This window comes from Notechis scutatus, chromosome 3 (assembly GCF_049901735.1).
Source record: "Notechis scutatus isolate UNSWTSFEM ecotype Mainland chromosome 3, rNotScu1.2, whole genome shotgun sequence".
Classification (NCBI taxonomy): Eukaryota; Metazoa; Chordata; class Lepidosauria; order Squamata; family Elapidae; genus Notechis; species Notechis scutatus.
In genome coordinates, this window is record NC_142011.1 from 54059421 (window position 1) to 54081898 (window position 22478).

At 39.6% G+C, this 22478-nt stretch overlaps 1 protein-coding gene across 3 annotated transcripts in view; it reads left to right on the forward strand.

Moving 5' to 3' along the window:
* The window catches only part of CPNE5 (copine 5), a 130400-nt gene extending 109458 nt beyond the window's left edge, over nt 1–20942 (forward strand). For 2 of the 3 annotated variants that reach the window (XM_026677889.2, XM_087959961.1), the window contains exons 14-21: nt 1206–1267; nt 9940–9986; nt 11896–12077; nt 13447–13574; nt 14632–14734; nt 17530–17587; nt 18878–18951; nt 19973–20942. In XM_026677889.2, coding sequence (XP_026533674.1) covers nt 1206–1267; nt 9940–9986; nt 11896–12077; nt 13447–13574; nt 14632–14734; nt 17530–17587; nt 18878–18951; nt 19973–20161 — 843 coding nt within the window. In that variant the 3' untranslated portion in view covers nt 20162–20942. The remainder of the gene's footprint in view (nt 1–1205; nt 1268–9939; nt 9987–11895; nt 12078–13446; nt 13575–14631; nt 14735–17529; nt 17588–18877; nt 18952–19972) is intronic. The other variant, XM_087959960.1, reaches the window with a different exon arrangement.
* Nucleotides 20943–22478: the final 1536 nt, after the last annotated feature.

Here is a 22478-nt window from a genome sequence, read left to right on the forward strand (position 1 = left end):
CTTTTTTATTTGAGCCTCAACAAAAAGGAAATAGGCGGAAAATTACATGTGTTGATGTAAACAGCAAATAATGCACGACTATTAGTATTTGCCCAAGCAGTGGTATTATTTAAATACCAGCCGGAGGAATGGCCAGTAAAAACAGGCGGATTCCACAATTAAAATAGTAGAAAATAGTGCAATCCGATTTGAATCAAAGGCAGAGAGAGCTGATAAATATTTCAACAGAGTCAAAATGTAGAAAGTGTTTTGAATTAATGTTAATTTCTACATGCAAAGAAAAACGTAGACGTTTGGGCTGATCGATACATTTGCCAGATAAATTCAGATTATTTTCCTGGTAATTGTTAAATCTGGCTGATGCCTCTGGCATGATATATTATGTTTCCTTGTCCATAGGAGAAAATGATTAAATTGTTAGACTTATAAGGAAGGGCCGAGTAGTAGATCCCATACAGAAAGGCTGAGCTTTGGTTCCCAGTATGAACCTGTGGACCAGGGAGATTCTTGTTTGAAATACTGGTAACCACTGTTAATTACAGTGACCATGTGGCCCTTATTACAAAAGGGCACCCTTTATTTTAAAGAGTTGTCTTTTTAAATTCATTTATTTTCCAAAAAGTCACTTTTGACCTTTATTTTGATCATTTAAGTTTTACTGTAGAAATAATACCATTTAATACACAGTTGAAAAATATGAAATTTGAATTGTCTTTTTAAAACAAATTTACATATACCGTTTGGCTTTAGATGTTTTTATCAGAAAATGTATTTTTTAAAAGCAGAAAAGTTCTTGAAATTTCCTTTGTAAAACGAAGTTATAATCAATTGTTTTTTTCCTTGTGTATGTCTTTCAGACTTGCCCCTTTTTCAGGTTTGCCCTTTAGATTCCCCCCCCCAAAAATATATATATATATGGTGAGAGATTCTCCACCAGAGTGAGACTTTATTAGGCTACTGTTGTAACTGTTCTTGTGAATCTAAGTTCAAATCTTCAGTAAAAAAATAAATGTTTTTTCTGGATTTTTGCAAGCCAAATCTGATAATCTTAAAAAACAGAGTTGCAGTAATCTATTGGACTGGGAGTAGAGTAAAGATGGGATGGCCTTGGACATGACACATAATTAACATCAGTTGCTCCTGCCCCAGTAACAATTATTTCATTGGTCCTTATGTGACATACAACCTGTTTCTTCCTTTTCAAGGTAACATTGCTGTCATTTGCCACTGAATCAGAACATACGTTTCTAGATTACATCAAAGGAGGGTAAGTCGTCTCTCCTGCTAAAACACTTAAATTAACCCCAGACATCATGGGAAAGACTGTTGGTATTCCTACCAAGTTATAGCCTAATAGCCTAATTAGGATGGAATTGTACTTCAGCCAGAACAAATAAATAGAATAAATTATGCAATTAACTGCTGTTAGTTTGCTCTTTCCGTTTCAAGATCTCGAAGAAGGCATCGCTTTGTATGATTAACCCCAACATCAGAATTAGGTTTAAAATGTCCAGATAACACTGGATTACTTTTAAAAGCTATAAAGCAAGGTTCATTATTAGTTTATGGATTCTGATTTGTTTGAGAATCATAATTTTAATTCTAGGTTCAAATGTTCCTCAGCGGCAAGCTACAGCCAGCTACAGCTTTAGTAAGTCTGGCACCTTATTTATAGCCTCTAAAATGTCCAAATATTTATCCTGCCAAAACAGTGTGTCAAAATGATAATGTTTATTATTTTAGGTATGAAAATGTCTAAAGAAGCAGTGGGCATGTTTCCCAAGTTTCCATGAAGCGAATCATGTCCTGTTAAAATTTTCCAAAATCCTCAGACGACAGATCCAAATCATGCTGCCAAAAGATGGCATCAAAATGGCCAAAGATTTTCAGCTGCAAAAACAGAAATAGAGATGGAAAAGCAAGGATAAAGTTGTAGTTTTGTGAAATGCTCCCATTTCCAATCCAATCCACACACACAAACGAAAAGAAAACAAGCCAAGATTTTTTTTATCCCCGGTCCCTCTGATCACATCATTGGCATCACTGCAACTGTGGTCCCAAGATCAAAAGATGGCTCCCATATAAAGCTCTCTTTGCTTCCTTTATTTCTCCAAAGAGAAGAAGCAAATGGAAGGGATCCTGCTGTTGAACCAACATGATTCTTGTTCCAGTAATGGTTTAGTATCCTGACTTGATATGACATGGGAATGCAATAGATGATTCTTGCATTTCATTCAGTGGTGGGATTCAAAAAACTTTACTACCGGTTCTGTGGGCATGGCTTGGTGGGCCTGGCCAGGGCAAAGGATACTGTAAAATCTCCAGTCAGAGGTGGTATTTGCCAGTTCTCCGAACTACTCAAAATTTCCGCTACTGGTTTTCCAGAACTGGTCAGAACCTGCTGAATACCACCTCTGATTTCATTGTAAAACTATGTTGTAGGATTAGAGATGGATGATAAAGATTTAACCAATACCATGAAGCACTGGGCTGGTGGCATAATGTTAAGGACTAAACACAAGTGTTTGAGTTTAGCTAGTGGTAGTAATTGGACTTCTTCTACTTTGGGAATGACCAAATAGTATACAGGCAGTCCTTGACTTACTTTGGGTTGCTTTAGTGACTTTTTTAAGTTACAACAGATTTCCCCTCCCCCCCAAAAAAGTACTCACAAATTGATTCCAAAGTTCTGGGGGCTGTGCCCCCTGTGGTCAAGTGATGACATTTCGGTTGTTCAGCAACCAGCCTGCATTTATGGCCGTTTGCAGCATCCCACAATCCTGTGACCACAATTTACAACATTTTTGCCAAAAAACAGCATTTTTTAATGGTTTTTAGCAAGCGCTCCCTAGTGAACAATGAATTTACTTAACAACCATGTTGTTCAGTTAATGACCACAGATTTACTTAAAGACCATGGTAATTCACTTAAAGACTGCCATTAAAAAAATCATAAAATTGGGTTAGGTTCTATTATGGTTATAAGTCAAGGACTACTGATGGAATATTTCTGGAAAATATTTTCCTTTTTGTTTCAATATGAAGTTTAGCTTGTATCAGAGTGACTAGAACCGATCAAGAAAGATGCTGCGGTTCTCTGACATGACTAGTTATTTGCTATTTTCTTGCCAAATAAACAACTCCGAAATGCCACAGAAGAGCACCCATTGAGCTATTTAGGATTTAAAACTTCACATATGCCTGCCATTCACACAATTAAACATCTGAACAAGCTCATGTATCAGATACATCTCTATAATGCCGTATTTGTTATCACATTTTGTCCACCCTCTTTTCAAAAAGCTTAGAGCATGGGATTTTATGATAATAAAATGGAAAGAGATAGAGATAAGATTCCCCTGATTATGTCAGTGGAACAAATGGCTCTGCCTCCTGATCTGAAACTGTGCTTATTTGCACCATCAGACGTTGAATTACTGATAAATTATTCAAATGAACACTGGAAAGAAAACTGTTGGGTACAGAAGATCTGAAATCCATGCCCAACTGTGGTGAGCAAATTATGTTTTAGAAAGTGGAACTGTTACACAAGAACATAAAAAAAGCTGCTGAAAATACACGGGGTTGGGCCTAATTTTTGTCATGCATAGAGAATGCCTGCTAAAAGGGGTTCTTACTCTGAAGTTACTGGGCTTCGAGATATAAAATTAATGTCAAAATATGCACACACAGAAGAGAATCTCTTTATATTTGGGACAGTGTAAGAGGGTATAATACAGAACTCGTGGTCCAGTGCCTGATTTATTAGACCTAAGAATAACAACTTACCTTAGATAAAACAAGCATTTGAGCAAGAATCTTAAAGCCTAAGCTAATAAAAGACTGAAGATGGGTTTAAAAAAAAAGGAATAAGGTAAATTAGGAGAGGCTTAGTTATTACCATTTTCTGTGTTCGTCTTACATAATATAGCTTTATTATGTCCTATTTCTTGCAAGCTGCAACAGAAAAAAAAAATGAAGAAAAACCTCTAAAAGTCCAAAGTCATTGCGAAGAAAGAAACTCAAACACCTTGGAGAGATTTTGTTTTGCTGATATACTTTTTGTCTCAGGCAGAATCCCTTCTACATGCCAAATACTGAGTCATCACAGCCAGTTCTCGCAAAAAAAAAAAAAATCTCTTTATATTCAGTCCACATCATTTTTTCATATAGTTAATCAAATGTCTCTTTTGTTCAGTTTTCTCAGGCATCAGTTTTCCCATCCATTTATAAACTGCAACTTTTCCTAACAAATGCATTTCATAGATGGCCTTCCCCAGGGTGCACATTTTGGTTTTGCAAAATTTGGAGATGTGCTCTGCCTGAAGGATCGCTGAACTTATTTAGTCACACTTAGAAGTATAGGTAATCCTTGAGTTACAACCACAGTTGTGCCCAGAATGTATGCTGCTAAGTGAAACATTGGTTAAGCCTCATTTTACAGCTTTTCTTGCCACGGTTGTTAAGTGAATAATTGCATTTATTAAGTTAGTAATATGGTTACGTGAATCTGGATTCCCTGAATTCCCTGTTGACTTTGCTTGTCAGAAGGTTGCAAAAGTAATCGTGACCCCAGGACACTGCAAACATCACAGCCAGTTGCCAAGCATCTGAATTTTGATCGTGTGACTATGGAGATGCTACAACGGTCGTGTGAAAAACGGTCATGTCACTTTTTTCAATGTCGCTGTAACTTTGAAAGGTCACTAAATGAACTATTGTAAATCAAGGACTACCTGTACAAATAGATAGTTTAGTTTAGAAAAATGCTAACCATATTTAATTTTATCGTAATGCCATTTGGATTAGGCAATGTGAAGGATAATGTTGCATGGTGGGGACCTCATGTTAAAAATGCTCCCTTCCCTAAGTAACAGCAGTCATCATTTCATAATCACTAGGAAGCAAAGTCTTGATGGGGCTGTTCTGCAATCTTCTACTTTTCAAGTGGTGTGTGCATAGTTTTTGTGTATTTCTGCAACCCTTACAGCTTCCCAAGTCTGAAGGGTATTTCCACCCTTTGCTACTGCTTTGTTGTTGTTATATTCTATAAATTGCTGAGAGCTGGCTTTTGTTTAGATGTTGGGCAGTGGCTCTTTGTTTGCAGCCAAGAGTATTTTAGCTGATGGATCTACCAGTCATTCTTGGCCCATAAAAATCCCACATTCTCCACATGCAAATATCCAACCACTGAAGAATCCATCAGAGCTCAGTTTGTGGGTTTTGAGAGGTACTAGAGTCTAGAAATCAACCCAAGCACATTCAGAGCATTTAACAACCAACGTGGGTTGGTAAGGTAAAGGTAAAGAGATTTCTTAGATTTATTCAACATTAAAGAAAACCTTGAATTTTTGGTAACTAGCATACATTCTCTGAAATATATTGGTAAGTATGTTTTATTCTTCTTTTTCTTGAAATTCATTATCCTGTTACCTTTTTCATGTTAGTAATTCAACATGTTTCCTCTCATTCAGTCCTCTCATTGACCAATTTTTTCCTTAAGGTCCTCTCATCTCAGGAGAAAGCTACTTAGTTTAACATCTTATTAATTATTCCTTCCTTTCCTTGACCATCTGTTTTCTTTCTTGGTAGAAGTCAAGTGAACTTCCCAGCAGAGCTCCTCTGCCAAGCTTGTCTGATGATTTCTTACTATTCTGGTTCAAGGATTATCCTGAACAGTCGTTAATAATTTAATAATTATGGGGGAATATCACAAAATACATGTCCTGAAAATACAAGTAGAACGACTGTGACAAAAGAAAGCATTTATTTAGTGCATGACATACAGTGTCAGGGAAATATACACATGCTAGACATAATGCAGTCCTGACAGCCTAAATTGCTAGCTCATTCTGTTCAGCGCTTGTGTGCCTATCCTTGGTGTACTGTAAGATTATACCAGTTTACTTTATACTAGTTAAATAGCTGTGTTCAGGTTGCTGGCTTTTCTGGGCTTCTTCACCGGTCTCACCTCACCTCACCTCATGTTGTGATGTCTCGCATCTGGCCAGGTCCAGTGCCAGCTTCCATTCTCCATACACACAAACCACAGCTAGGGTTTCTTTTTCCCACCAAAGTGGTTTCTACTTGTAGGGTAATATGTAATATTGCATGCTTCTGAACTGCTGTGTGGGCAGAAGCTAGGGATCGAGCGACAGGCATTCACTCCATCTCACAGAGCCGGGTTCGAACCACCAGAGTGCAGACCATGTCTGGCCAGCAGTTCCAGTGTCATTTGGAACAGCTCACATCTTGCAATTATACATTTAACACCATCGAACAATATCTGCTTATCTCACGTTTTGAAGGACTCAATAGATGGATAAAAATGCCAAATTCAGCCTAATCATTTGGCTGTGTTACCAACAATAATTCATTATCATGATGTTTGTTTTGAACTCAGTAAGCTGGGTGTGAAAGGCTAGTGCTTAAGGCCTGGAGACAAATTTGCTGTGTATGCAGGAGTTTTTTCTTCTTATAACTTTGATTTTACATTTTACAGATTTCTATTATTAGTTATTGGATTTGTCACATATTGCAGGCTGAGAGTAATATGGAAATAAACAGAAATGAGTGTCCTTAGGCCTTTCCACAAGACTTTTAGCAAAATTCAAACACTACCCATTGAAGAAGTGGAACTATGGGGATCTCAGTTTTGAATAGCCACAGATAGTTAACATCTTAGTGCTCTTTTCTAGAGTTAAAAGTACATCCCTGACCAGTGCTAAATCTAATTTGGATGTGTTTCCCAAGCAGCAAAACAAAGAAGCCTTTCCCTTTAACCTGGTCTCTGCCTTTCCACCAGGCATTTTAAAATATTATCTCCCACTGACAGCTGCATTCTTTCATTGAAGGCTTGTATGACATTTGAAGGAAAGACCTGTCATGGGAGCAATTGCTTTCGGTGGAGGGTGGGAGATGACAGATTGGGAATCTCATCTGAGAAGGCTGCCAGGGAAATGTCTGCAGACAGCTTTTTTCAATCATCCATTTTAATAGCACTTTTGCACACTGTGCTTTAAACCCCTGTCCCTTGTCCTCCTGGAGCTGAGAATTGCGCTGATTCATAGGAGCCCATGGAGGGACAAAGAGTTATTATTACATCGTTATTATATAATCATAAAATCATTTTAAATGTAACTGAAAGCCTCCCAACTTACATAGATAGATGCTGAGTGTCTTTTAGAGATGTCTTTCAATGTCTTCCTGAATACCAGAAGGATAGGGTCAAGCCCACTTCAGGAGGTTGCTTATTTCACAGAACCATTGAAAAAGTCTCCCTTCTTTCTTCTCTTTGGGGCAAAACTCTGAGACAATCAGAGAGCAGAATAAATTATATAATAACCAAGTTGGAAGGGACTTTAGAGGTCTAGTCCAATCTTCTGCTCAAGCAGTAGATCCTATACCATTCCAGACAATGGTTATCCAATCTCTTCTGGAAACTCTCAGGTGATGGAGCACCCACAACTTCTTGTGGCAAGACATTCCACCGATTGATTGTTCTCACTGTCAGAAAATTTCTCCTTAATTCTAGGTTGGATCTTCTTTGATAAGGGATCTTCTGCTACTTCTTGCCGTATCCTCAGATGCTTTGGAGAAGAGGCCGACCGCCTCTTCTCTGTGATATTCCCTCAAATATTGAAAGACTGCTCTCATGTCACCCATAGTCCTTCTCTTTGCTAGCCTAGACATACTGTATTTAGACCCTGGAACTGTTCATAGCATAGCCTCTAGACCCTTAATCATCTTTATTGCTCTTTTCTGCATTCTTTCTAGAGCCTCTACATCTTTTTTGTATCACAGCGACCAGACCTGGGTGCAGTATTCCAAGTGTGATCTTACTTGTGCAGTATAAAGTGAAACTATCACTTCACATGCTCTTGATACTATCCTTCTGTTCAGAGGCGGTATTCAGCAGGTTCTGACCGGTTTTGGAGAACCGGTAGCGGAAATTTTAAGTAGTTTGGAGAGCCGGCAAATATCACCTCTGACTGGAGATTTTACAGTATCTCTCCCCTGCCCGCCAAGCCATGCCCACAAAACCAGTGAAAAATTGAATCCCACCACTGACTCTGTTGATGAAGCCTAGGACTGCATTGGTTTTAAGGCAGTTGTGGTATGTTGCTAACTCATACATAAATGGCTGTCATCTACTAGGTCACTTAAAGTTACTGCTGTTGAGCTAGATACCACCTATTCTACACCTGTACATTTAGTTTTTCTTGCCTTACTTTTCTCATCACTGATTTGCATTTTCTTGGAGAAGTTCCAGTCTGTCAAGATCCTTCTGTATCTTGAGTCTATGTTCTAAAGTGTTGACTATTCCTCCCAGCTTGGTATTTTCTGCAAATTTGATGAATTCCCCTTTTATCCCCTTATCTAAATCATTTATGGAAATGTTGAAGAGAACTGGGACTAAGACACAAACCCCAAAAATGGCCTGAAAAAGGCCCCCAAACAGCCTGAAAATGCCCAAAATATAGGCCAAAAAATGGGTGGGGGCGGGGCCAGCCAGTGGTGGGATTTGCCCCAACCGGCTGAATCCTATCTCTGCCTTTGAGGAGTGGCTGGGGGGTGGGGCTGGGTGTGATGAGTGACATCACCCACCCAGTCACATGACCAATCGGCCATGCCTACCCAGCCAGAGAACCGTTGTTAAAAAATTTGCAGCCCACCACTGAATATTTTTGCTCATTTCTAGGTGTTCACAGACCCATTGCTTGATTACCTTTTCCAGGATTTTCCCAGGTATCCATGTCAGGGTGGTTGGTCTGTAGTTTCCTGGATCCATTTTTCCCCTTTTGAAGATTGGAACCACATTAGCTCTTTTCCAGTCCTCTGGCAAACCTGATGATTTGCATTCAGCTAGAATGGCTAGGTCAGTGATGGCGAACCTTTTTGTTGTGGTGTGCCGAAAGCACGCACCCACTATGTAATGCACCCCGCCCCCCCCCTGCGCATGCGTGCGTAACTCCCCCACCCCACCCACTTACCTGCATTGTGCGCACACACGCCTCCCAGCTGGTTTTCAGCCATTTTTCAGCCTCCCGAGGCTGCAGAGGCTTTCCTCGAGCCTCCAGGAGGGTGAAAACTGCTTCCCCCGAGCTCCAGAGGCCCTCCGGAGGCTGAAAACGGGCACTTCTGGTATTTCCAGAAGGCCATTTTTCTGCCTCACAAGGCTGCAGAGGCTTCCCTCGAGCCTCCAGGAGAACAAAAACGGCCTTAAACGGGCCAAAAATCAGTTGGGAAGTGCGTGCATGTGCAGTGCAGGTAAGTTTGGCTGGGGTTCATGTACCTGCATAAATGGCTCTGCGTGCCACTTGTGGCATGCATGCCATAGGTTCACCATCATGGGGCTAGGTGTTCTCTTTATCATTTTTTCTTGCCTATTTGGACTTGTATTCCTTGTCTGTCTTCTGCTGTTCTGCTTTTGATAGGTTGGTCTGTTTTTTCCTTTTGTGTAAAAACAGATACAAAGAATTAATTAAGCAGTTCTGCTTTTTCCCTCATCTCCTTGCAATCTTCTCTCGTTGGTGGACCAGTTGTTTCCTTGACTTTTTTCTTGTCTTTTTACTTGTTGAAAGAAATTTTTATTATTAGTTTTGGCATTTGTTTCAAGCCTTAGTTGATTCTGAGCTTTAGTTTTCCTGACTTCATCCTTGAAGACCAGGGCTATTTGCTGGTATTCTGTTTTAGTTATGCATCCCTTTGTCCATTTCTTATGCTTGTCCCTTTTGTCTTTCAGTTTACCATTCTAATTAATTATTATAAACACAATTGTTGGAATAAAGATAATACTAGAAGGAAAGTTGAGGACATAGTTTCCAACAACTCTGGACTTCATTTTTCTCAAAGGCTAAATAATTTACTAAATAATTTACAATTATAGATTGTACAATTACAGCCTAAATGATGATATTGTGTTTTTTTTTCCTCCAGGACACAGATCAATTTCACAGTGGCCATTGATTTCACAGCTTCCAATGGTAAGCTTTGATTTATTCATTGTTGTTAGTGTGCTATCCATTTAATGTGTTATTTGCTTATACAATTTACTAGTGTTTAAAAATAAAATTGGATCATTATACTTTTATTAAAGTCATTAAATCTTAATCCTTAAGCATATTGCATAAAAGTGCCTATTATGTTAAATGGTGGCTTTCCCCAGGAAGCTACCATTCATTAGATCATAACCTAAGGTGACCTCAGAAAAGCTATCTAAGAGGTTATAGAATATATTGACCTTATCCCTCTCCTCTCAGGGGAGTGATCCAATCTTGCATATCTCTTCTAAACCCATGGAAGCTTCTGACGATGGTTCTTCTTTAATTCTGAGTTTTGTAACATAAGGTCAGATTGCTTTGCCTGCCCTGTAAAGGCACCAAATTAAGTGTCAAATGAGAAAGCAAAATATTTCATGCTGGAAGCAAGCTTCAGCTAGGAACCCTTGAAAAGCGTGGTGAGATAATAAAGAAAAAGGCAAAATCAGCTTCTCTCATCACTTTTTGCTTTAAAAATCAGACTCAGTTCACTTTAGACATGAATGTGGTCTCTTGTGGTGCTGATTTTTATGAACTGGGTTCAGGGACAAAACTAGGTGAGCAAGACTGGTGATGCATATATATGAATGTAAAAGATGAGCATGTGTGCCTTGGAAAATCATTGCTAAGAACTTTCCTTATTTTAGCTGCATAAAGAAGCCAATGCTCTCTTTTGTACATGCACACAACGCACGTCTGCTTGTACTTGTAGATAAGATCGCTGAATTCTTAAGCAGATCCAAGAATATTTCGATATAGCAAGATAAGACTTATTATGCCACCTGCTGTCTCTTTCATGAAATTTCATTAGATGTCCAGATACAGGCAGTCCTTGACTTACGACTACAATGGAGCACAAAATTTATGTTGCTGAGTGAGACATTTGTTAAGTGGGCTTTGCCCCATTTTATGACCTTTCTTGTCACAGTTGTTGAGTGAATCATTTCAGTTGTTAAGTTAGTAATACGGTTGTTAAATGAATCTGGCTTCTCCACTGACTTTGTCAAAGGTTGCAGAAGGGGATCACATGACCCCAGGACACTACAACCGTCATAAATATGAGCCAGTTACCAACTGTCTGAATTTTGATCAAGTGACCAAGGGGATGCTACAACAGTCGTGTGAAAAACGGTCATCAGTCACTTTTTTCAGTGATGTAACTTTGAAAATTTGACTAAATGAACTGTTGTAAGGTTAAGGACTACCTTGTACAGCAATGACAGTTTTTACCTCTTCTAACTTCTAGCCCTTATAAATATCTTCCTGTGAGTCTACTATCTTTTTTTCCCTTGCCATAGAAAATTAGCAATATAAAAATGATTGACTGCTCTGTTTAGATTTTACTTGGTAGTGTCCTAAGGCAACTCTGAAAATAATGGCAGATTCCTGTAGACGGTGTATGACAATTCAAGTATGTAAGGTGTGTATAATTGGCCTGATGTGTTTTAATTGTTTAGAGCATTTGGCCCTGCATAATGTTGAAATTGGAAGGGCAGGCATAGTACAGCAATACAACTGAATAACAGATTCAATACTAATTCAAGCAGCAGTGCAAATTCCAGCTTCTGGATTTAGAATATAACATCCTTTCAGTACTTAAAATACCAACCACTAAAGTGCTTGAGAGGATGAAAATGCCATGATTGCCAGCTCTGAAAGATAATGTAATAGCATCAGGTGAAGCTCCTCAGGGAGAGGTTCCCAATTACAGCATTCCAGATAAGGGTTTTTGTTGACCTTAAGCAAACTTCATCAATGCAGCTAGCTCCCAAGTCAATGAATTCACTGCTATTCCTTCTCCTTCTTCCTCCTTTGGATTCTTCCTCTTTCTCTCTCTCTCTCTCATTTTCTGCAGGCAATCCTTCTCAGTCTACCTCCCTTCATTACATGAATCCATACCAGCTCAATGCATATGCCATGGCACTGAAGGCTGTTGGGGAGATCATCCAGGACTATGACAGTGATAAAATGTTCCCAGCGCTTGGGTTTGGAGCCAAGATTCCCCCCGATGGGCGTGTCTCTCATGAGTTCCCTTTGGTACTGACACTTCCCTTTGAGCCACACCAGCATTCAAAAAACAGCTCCCGAGGGACGCTTTATTTCAGATCAGATCAAGTGTCAGACATAGGAGTCCAATGGGTCACATTCTGAGATGCCTTTTCTGGAGAGAGCAAAATGCCATATGATCCTGCTGGCAGAGACTTTGCCTCATTGACAGCAGAATCAACGGATCTTTTAAACTTCAATCCCAAACACACTGACTAGGGAATAAGCCCTGTTTTCTACACGGTTTATTTCTCCTTGCTCCTGGATAAAATGAATAGGATGGCTGGCACTGGGCAGTCTTGTTTTCCTTGGTCATAGCTTGACTTTTCAAGGAGCTTGGAATTTACTTACAAAAAAGCCTCTGGGCCTCCAGGTCTTCCCCACTACATCTTTTAGCAGGCTCAGCTATAATTCAGCAGCATCTGGAAGTCAGAGATTGCCCATTCCTGAGTTAAAGCCTTGAGGGTTATGATAATAACAAAAGAAGCAACATTATCCTTTTTAAATGTTGATGTATCTGTAAAATCAGGATGAAACCTCAACCCAAGAAAAATGTCTTCACTACTGTTGCTATTCCTTTAAACCCCAGAGTGTGAGCTTCAGTTGCATCTGCTTAGTCTTTGCTTCCAACAGGGATGGAGTCCTTCAAGATAAATCTAAGGATGCATGCATTACTTAGACATACTGTGTTTCCCCCCAAAATAAGACCTAACCAGAAAATAAGCCCTAGCATGATTTTTCAGGATGCTCATAATATAAGCCCTACTCCAAAAATAAGCCCCAGTTAAAATCATCAGCCAGATGGACGTATTTAATACCATATTTCCTCCAAAATAAGATCTAACTGGAAAATAAGCCCTAATGCATTATTATTATTATTATTATTGCATAATAATATAAGACCTGATCTTATTTTGGGGGAAATACGTTAGCTAGAAGTAGTTCTGTCTTTTCATATTCCATGTGCAAAAATGCATGCATGTGGTGTGATCTAACAGAGAGATAAGATACTATTGCAAGAAACACACCCAGTAATAGATCAAAGCTGCAGTAGAGAGCCATAAAGATAAAGCTCCTAATCTGTCTCAATAAAATCCTGATCTGAAGCAGTCACATGCTCTTTCTTTTAAGAAGGAAGCCAAGCTGCTCAACTGTCTTAACATACATTTTATAACTGAGTCTTTAAAGAAAACTGTTATTCATAGGTAACCGTCCTGCTGCCTAGCATTTTTACCTTTGTTCTGGCATATTATTAGATGAAAGGCAGGTGGAAGGATTAAAGCAGCCAAAGAAAGATGATTAAGATGCAGCCTCTGCCTGGAGATTGCCTTTAGCTGTGTCTCCATTTCTCTGTTTTCAGAATGGCAACTGTGACAATCCTCACTGTAGTGGAATAGAAGGAATCCTTGAAGCATATCACCAGAGCCTCAAGACTGTGCAGCTCTATGGCCCAACTAACTTTGCACCAGTGGTCAACCATGTGGCTGGGTAGGTCCATACAAGTATAAAGTACTTTATAAAGCATGACATTGAAAGCTTCTTGCCATAAAGCAGGCACACAAATTCATACCATTTGGTTTTACAAGCCAGAAACCACATAAACAGACAATTTCAGTGGATTTGCATGTTGTATTTATTAGGATTAGAAGGGAACATAGGCAAGCGACAGAAGATATCCCATATTCATATTCACAAAAAAGGAGAGCAACTCTGAATTGGAGGTGGTCACAGATGCACATATACATTTATTGGAAATCAATCTGCATTCAAAAAATCAATTGGGGCATGTGGAAGTCCACAATGTCATGATATGCAGTCTGATAGGCAAGAAAATTGACTGTGTCATTGTCCTTCCTTTTCAGATGACATCTTATCTGCTCCTAAACAAAGACCAAGTCAAACATGTCCACCCATACCTGTTGTGGCCCCATTTTCATGTGACAAGCCCATAATTATCTTGGTACACACAAGCTAGATGGACTGTCCCCCTAGGGCATGTAGGATTGAAATCCCCCACGAAATCTGTGGAATTCCAGCACCAATCCCAAGACAACATCCAGGAATGAATAGAGGGTTGGTGTTTAGATGGTTTGTATACATCAGCAGCCCAGGCTTGTATTTGCTACATAATTCCACACAAAGGCACTTGCAATCTGACTGTTTCCAGGTGCTCCGCATCACAGAACATTTCACATACTATCACATCTGCTTCCCAACATTCCCTTCCCTATATCCATCTTAATATGCCTCAAGCCCATCCCTCAGCTTCAACTATCATGAACATCCAGTGAAGATGCACTACCCATCACACTTAACATAAGCAAATCTCTTTCATAATACCCAGAATCCTACAGACCTTCCTGACTTGTACAGTTACAGGAAAAAGTGCAATGGTCACTTTTTTGAGAAACGAATCATTTCTACTAATGCTTGTAAGATTACAGTTTGATACAGTTAATTGCACCATTTGTGTTCAGTTCAGGATTCAGGGGTCCACTAGGAGCCTATATCTTCCTGCATTCAATATTATTTCCTTCCAAATCAGATATGCCTCGGCTGTGCAAGATGGCTCCCAGTATTTCGTTTTACTCATCATCACGGATGGTGTGATATCAGACATGGCTCAGACAAAAGAAGCAATTGTCAATGTGAGTAGCTCACCTGGGGAATGGAGCAGCCTGATTTCAGCTTTATCAAATAACTGATATTTTCTTATATGTGCCACGTGGGGAAAAAGGCTTCAGTTCAGTAGCATAGCATATTAGTAAGCTGAGCGCCTGGAATTTACTGCTAGCCACAGTAAGAGGTATAATCTTGCAGCCACAGCACATTCATGTTTTCCCTGTTGTAAATCTATTGAATTCAAAGAATTCCCTAATTGGAATAATATTTTGCTAAATATGGAAAACCCCGAGGAAGTGCAGAGGCAGGAAAGACATCTGTTGGGAATGCTTTCATTGGAATTCCTGTATTGAACAAGTGTACTAAACGGCCCTTTCCAATTTTGTGATTTTGTGTTTATATTCTTTTCTCCAGGCAACTGGTTTTTGGTTCCATCCTATTATTATATTAATACAGCATTTACAATCAGATTTAGAATCAGTGGCTTCCACAGGAAGGAGGAAAGTGAGTCACTCTTGACTAAAACATCATCCTGGTATCATAAAACTAGCCTTTCCCCTTTCGTACATGTGTTGTGATGTCACGTTGCACACATGCCCCAAAGAGATCAAGCTTGTTTCTTTCCTTATTCTAACAAAAGCCACAAGATCCCTTTGAGGCCACTACTTAGAATTCATATGCCTCCTTCGTACATAATGCCAGCCCAGAAGAAAGAAGCCATGGTTGACAAGCCAAAATGGATGGACATCAAGCTAAGTCCATACTCAGTGCATTAGCTTCTAACTAATGTGTTCATCGTACCATACAGTGCACCGTGCATTACAGCAGTGATCCCCAACCTTTTTTATGCCGCGGCCCGGTACCATCATCAGCTGGGCGCCGCGGCCCGGTACCGGCATCAGCTGGGCGCCGCCATCTTTTTTTGATGAAAAAGTGCTTCCGGTGAGTTTTCTACCCGGAAAAGCTCACCGGAAGCACTTTTTCATCAAAAAAAGATGGTGGCGCCCAGCAACCAGCGGCCCGGTAGGACTTGTTCCGTGGACCGGTACCGGTCCGCGGACCGGTGGTTGGGGACCCCTGCATTACAGGATTGTCTTGGTAATCCTTTCACCAGGAAGGAGGGAATCTGTATCCCTTCAGAGGATGCTCAGCTACAACATCTACCTCTGTGGCGGTGCTAGTGTGACCGCTGTTCAACAAAGGCTGGAAGCCCACACATCCCCCATGCTTCATTCTACCAAATATTTAGCCTCATCTAATCCATTGGGGTGCCAAAGCAGATAAACAGCAGTCAGCCTCAAATCGTAGAGCAAGAGAAAAAGCAAAGGCTTGCTAGTATTCCTTCTGAGGACTGCATCATGGAGAAGGTTTAAACTCACAGCCCCTCTTTTTAATTTTGGTTGGGGTTTGGATCAGTTTTAGGAGGCTCTGCCAAGTGGGGAGTGTAAGCAAAAGTTTAAAGCACTCTTTTCAAACCACCTCACCCCCAAATGTATCCTGGCCCTGCCCACCAGTGGTGGGATTAATTTTTTTTTTACTACCGGTACTGTGGGCGTGGCTTGGTGGGCGTGCCTTGGTGGGTGTGGCAGCGGAAGGATACTGTAAAATCCCCATTCCCTCCCCATTCCTGGGGAAAGGTTTCTGCAAAATCCCATTCTTTCCCCACCCCACTAACCTGCTTTCCAGATCTGTTCTCCTGTGCAGGGCAACAAAAGAAAACCCAGCCGATCAGCTGGGAGAGAATAGATGAGGGCAGGGCCAGTCAGAGGTGGGATTTGCCGGTTCTCCAAACTACTCAAAATTTCCGCTACCGGTTCTCCAGAACTGGTCAGAACCTGCTGAATAGCACCTCTGCTGCCCACGCTTAGAATGTGGCCCTCAGTATGCTGTGAGAGCAAATGAAAGAGGTCACTATAGGCTTTCCCCACAAATAATGGGAAGGAAGAAGAGAAATCATTTGCCCGAAGCTACTCTTCCCATGGCTCCAATGAACCTTGTATTCAGGTTTCCCAGAGGGGATTTGAAGATCAGCTGGACTGTATGAATAAACAAAGCTTCTTGTTATGCAAGCATTTGCTTCTGTGCGCAATCTCCCCCTCCCCCACCATTCTGTTTCCAGCCATTAAGGACACTGCCATGTGCTCTGCTTTTGATTCCAGTGGTGATGAGTGATGACTGTGCTCCTGATTAAATTGTTGCTGCAGTCCATTGTTCAACATTGCCAGAGATTTGTTATAGCAAAAAGCACTGATTATATTGCCACTTCTGCATTTAACAGCAAAAACAGTCACTGGCTGCTGAAGGGGAAGAGAAAGAAGTTAGATAATTTGATAACAGGACAGCATGTTAAGGACAAGCTCGGGCAGACTGGGAAACACATAGTATCACTATGATATTTTTTTTGTATTCTTGCAATGACTTCCGCCTCTTGATTTTTAGTCTTTATTTAATTTTTTCTGAACTTTTAGTCATTTTGTACTATCTTTTTATCATGCTGTAAGCCACCCAGATGAATTGCATATAGTGAGATGAATGGCGTGTAAATTTAATAAACACATATATATAAATAAATAAATTCAGCCCTCCATACACAGAGGGCTGTAGAGCCAAGCAGTGAAGACATTATGATGAATTGAGTACAGCCAGCAAGTTGACTGTCTGCATGAAGGGAGGGAGTGAACTTCTGGATTTGTTTAATTCAGCTTTCTCCATATTATTTTACAGTTCTGTGTTGTAAATCCGGGCTCTTTCTTTGTTTCTTCTTCCCATCTCCATTTTGCATGTCCTCCTCTATTCTTACTTGTTTCCTGCTGGTCCTCAGGCTGCCAAACTTCCAATGTCTATAATAATTGTGGGTGTTGGACAGGCTGAATTTGATGGTAAGAATCTATGTTGTGTTACCTTTTCTCCAGATATGAAATATGGTGTGTGTGTGTGTGTGTGTGTGTGTGTGTGTGTATTTCTGTTGAGAGCTAATAGAGCTATACTAGTCTAATATAAATTCAGTTCTGCACTTAAACCATGGGTATTCCTTAGGGAGGAGGTGACGTCAGGTGCGTCGTGATATCATTACACAAATGAACAAGTTGTGTCTTTTCCATCACTTATGGTGACGCCCTTGTGGCATACATGATGACATCATGACTTTCTGCAGATGCCTGTAGCAGTGGCAATCAGCATTGCAATGCCCATAAACACAGCAAGACAGAAATTGGTTTCATACAACATTAGACTTGACTAAACTTCATATCTTCATATCTTCATGTGAGCATAGAATGTCATTGAATGTCTTTAGACCAATTTCTTTCTTTCTAACTATTTTATGGGACTATTACTGTGGGAATCTATCTAGAAGAGTTCCCCATGTATAATCTTTAGCTCCCAGAGAAAAGGTGTAATAAAAACACAATAATGTATTAAGACAAACCTTACTAAATAAACAAATACATAGGTTAGAGCAATGGATTATATTGCCATCTCTTTAAGCAGTTTATTCCATGATGTGATCTTTTGGAAGATCTTTTGGGATATAAAAATATATTACCTCTATAATGTGTGTAATGTGCAACATATGTCTTAAATTCTTGTCACCCAAATACTTTGGCTATGAATATTAAAAATAAAAGTATCTAAAGAAATTAGAGCAATTAGCAGATATACATTTCTGTGATTAAAGATTTGAACAGACATCCTAGCTTCTTTTAGTGAAATATGATTTGTCAAATAAAGTATATACAACATTTAAAGCTCTGCAGAGCAGCTGTTAAAATCTGTCATGTATTTGCTTGAGCTTCCAATTAACAACTTTTAAGCCTCCTATTGATAATCTTCTGTGCAAGAACTATCATTATTTGCTGAAAATCTGAATAATTCAGGCCAGCAATTCAACAGGTAAAGTGTAATGACTTAATTATACTTTGTGGAGAAGAATGGGACCTCACATTGATTGGTTCATTAAGAAAGCAAGTTGCAACATGCAAAGAGAATATTCAGTATATGATTCCAGTTCAACTCTGGAAAAAAGAGTAATGCTATTTTTAATAAGTTTTTCCCCTCCAGCCATTAATCAATCAGTTGTCTGTGGCACAAGCAAAATTTTGGAACTTTTGGCTCTTCATTGGATATTTAATGTTTGATAAACATTCATTTCCGCTTCCTCCAATGGACAGCAATGGTGGAATTGGATGGAGATGATGTTCGGATCACATCTCGTGGAAGGACTGCTGAACGTGACATTGTCCAGGTATTTAGAAGAGAACAATAAAGCTTTATAATGCACATTCACTAGCCAATATGGAATTGTAAGGCTTGCTGCAAAGATAAATCTCCAACCTTGAAAGCCAGGTCATTTCTCAGTGAGACTTTTTTCTTAAAATTTTTAGAATATTCAAATCTCAGGTTGTGTGTGAGCAGCAATAGCCACCTTGCAAGTTCCCTGAACAAAATGTGTCAAGCACTGAGTAAATTGTTATCGTTTCTCTAGCCTACTTAGTCTAATGGACATGGAAACATTCTGGTTTGGGACCACTATGGAAAGGAACCAACTTTCAGAATAAAGGCTCATTGGGAAAGCATGTGTTTACATAGAGAAATCACCAAATTTAATACATAATGGAACAGTAGAGAGCTGATAGACAAAGATTTGTTGTGGTATAAAACAGTCCTTGTACTCCTACCACTCAAAGAAGAATTAAACAGTTAGATAGCCTTTTGGGACTGTAGCAAATTTTGAATTTGCAAGCATGACATGGGGGATGCTCACTTAGGAATTATTATAACACTCAAAGAAGAATTAAACAGAGTTAGATAGCCTTTTGAGACTGTAGGAAATTTTGAATTTGCAAGCATGACATGGGGGATGCTCACTTAGGAATTATTATAGACATGGCTAGCAACAAAAATACCCTTATCAAACTAGTATAAATAACTCCCCATTCCTGACTAGCCCCCTAAGATGTTCTTTCCCAGTCTAGTATTTTAAAGATAGTTTAATAATTATGGGGACATTAAGGCCTTGGCCATTATGTTGGCCTTAGTAGCATAGCCTGGGCACTTAATTTTAATTTATCTAAGATTAGTGAATTCTCTTAACAAATTTCTGTCTCTGTTGCAGTATTTCAGCCAGGAAGTTTGAGCACAATAAGTAGCTGGGGTATTTAAATACATGGTTACCTTTTACATTACTTTGTGATGCTATCTAAATTGAAAAATAAATGATTATAAATATTTAAATATATATCTATATGTTGATATCTCTCTCTCAGTTTGTACCATTCCGCGATTACATTGACCGCACTGGCAACCACGTCTTGAGTATGGCACGGCTGGCTAAGGACGTGCTGGCTGAGATTCCGGATCAGTTCATCTCCTACATGAAGGGGCGTGGCATCAAACCTAATCCAGCTCCACCTCCTTACTTTCCCTCAAGCCACACCCTTCAGACCGAAATCTGAAGATCGGAAGAGCAATTTTAGAGAGAGAGGGGCGTTGAAACATCCAGTCACTCTTCAGGGTCTGCTTATCTGTTTTCTGGGGCCAGAGATCCAAGCAGTATCTACACCAGAGTGAGGAAATCCACAACGTGTTCTCTTTCGAAAAAGTTCATATTGAGAACTGTTTATGCTGAAATGTTGGCACAACGATATGTTTAATTCATAGACATTTCCATTTGGTAAACAGCAAAAATGGGAGGGGGGATTTTTTAAAAAGGACACACTCAATCACAGGTAAGCATCCTCATTTCTTTTCAGCGAAGTAACCAAGATGGAGTCTAGTATGTCTTCAGGAAGTTACATGATTCATTTTGCTTATGGTATGTGTGATGGATTTCCATAAATCTTCCAAGCATCCCTTTCCCCTCCTCCTTCCAGCTTCAAAAAGTTTTGAATTATTGGAATTTTTTATAGCCTGTGTGTATCATCTGCCTGCCACATTAGGCCTTCTGTCTTTCCTTTGTAACAGCTCAACTTCTGGATTGACTTGGCAGGCTAAATATTGTGATGAGTATCTGTTTGATGTCATGTTGGTGCTGCTACTATTTCTTGTACTGAACCCCATCCCTAGCTTGCCCAATTCCCTTTATTGTTTGTAAATCTGCTTTGGCAATATTTGTGCAGGCTTGGATTGTTTATTAGTATGTCTTAATGCCTCCCTTAAGTCCCTTTTTTAATTTTTCTAAAGCTGCAGTTTCCGGTATCTACCTGGAAACCAATTTCTCCCTTGACTTTGATATCTGACATTTCTGTGTGAGGCATTAATGATGTATTTGGAACATCAGAGAAGAAAATTAAAACTGAACCTGATTTATTTAAATACCTTATTGCAGTTTTGCCTATCAGGTTAGCAATATCAAACATTAACAACAGTCTACTCATTCAGAACAAATGTAGAGCTGCTACATGAAAACATGAAACTGTCCAAATTTCACCATTTGCAAATACAATCCAGTAGAGAGTCCCAGCTATTTCTCAGCAGTTCATTCTTTTTTGAAGGAAAGTAAAAAAATTAGAGTTTGAAGGGATCATGGAGATCTTCAACCACCTGCCTTAGGGCAAAAATCCTCTCACCATCCCTGATAAATGACTGTACACTCTTTGCTTGAAAACCTGCAGTGATGGAGATCCCATGAGCCCCATTATGCTTAGCCAGGCAGATATTCCAATCCTTTCACTAAGACTAGATGCAAAGCCTATTTGGATTCTGCTCATGAATAATGTCCCTAGTGGGAGCAGGTGAACTTCCTCATACTCATAATTGTTTGCCTGTCTTAAGATTCCTTCCAGCTCTCCAGACCCAATTTTTGCATTGCTACTATTAATCCAATTATACAACCACTCTGGTAGTCGGTGTTTGCTTTCCATAGCAGAGCTAGCTAAGGGAACAGTTCCCTCTCCAATGATGGTACCTACATTGTTCCCAGAAGGTAGGAAGGAGAATGGCAGAGATCAGAAATGAAATCAAAGATTATGGGATGTTCCTTCTCAGGGTTAAGTGCAAGAATTGAAGTTTCTGAGAATTTGAATATATTGATTATATAGGCCAATTTTAAAAAAATTACACTGAAGCGTCAACTTTCCAAATGTTGACTCTCATTTTGCAAAGGATGTACTACTTTGCTTAATTATTTGAAGCATCTCAAATATTCCACCACCATCCCTTTTAACTCACTGCTTTGTAGAAGTTCAAAGAAGGTCCACTTCATAGAACTCGCTCTTTGAATCTTTCTGATCTGTTAATAAGATTTGCATTGCAACTGGCTGGTATTTTGCTCAATTGCAGGGAGAGTGAAAGAGGCATTAAGCAGTAGATGAGCAATTATGCCCAGCTGTCGCCTTTAGAGTGGTTTAAAAAAAAAAAGGCGATACAAGTTGCAAGGCCCTTTCTTGTCCTACAGTTAATTTGTTCGGGGTTAATCAAAATTTAACAAAAGGTACTGTTAACATCTTAGGGATTCTCGGACTGGAACATATACTGGAACATCATTCAGCTCCTCCAATTTGTACAGCAAGAGTGTGCATCTTCACTTAGCCCATCAGCCATGTTGGTTCTTTGCACAGCACATACCTCCAAAATGAGTGGATCCAGGACCTATTTTGGGAGAAGGTTCAGGGAATATAAGGTATAAGGCCTTGGGTGCTATAAATATCAAGGTTTGTCCCCAATGTAAATGAAAATTCAAGGATTTGGGCCCTCTTGCTCTACAGCAGAGGTCTCCAACCTTGGCAACTAGCTGGCTGGAGAATTCTGGGAGTTGAAGTCCACAAGTCTTAA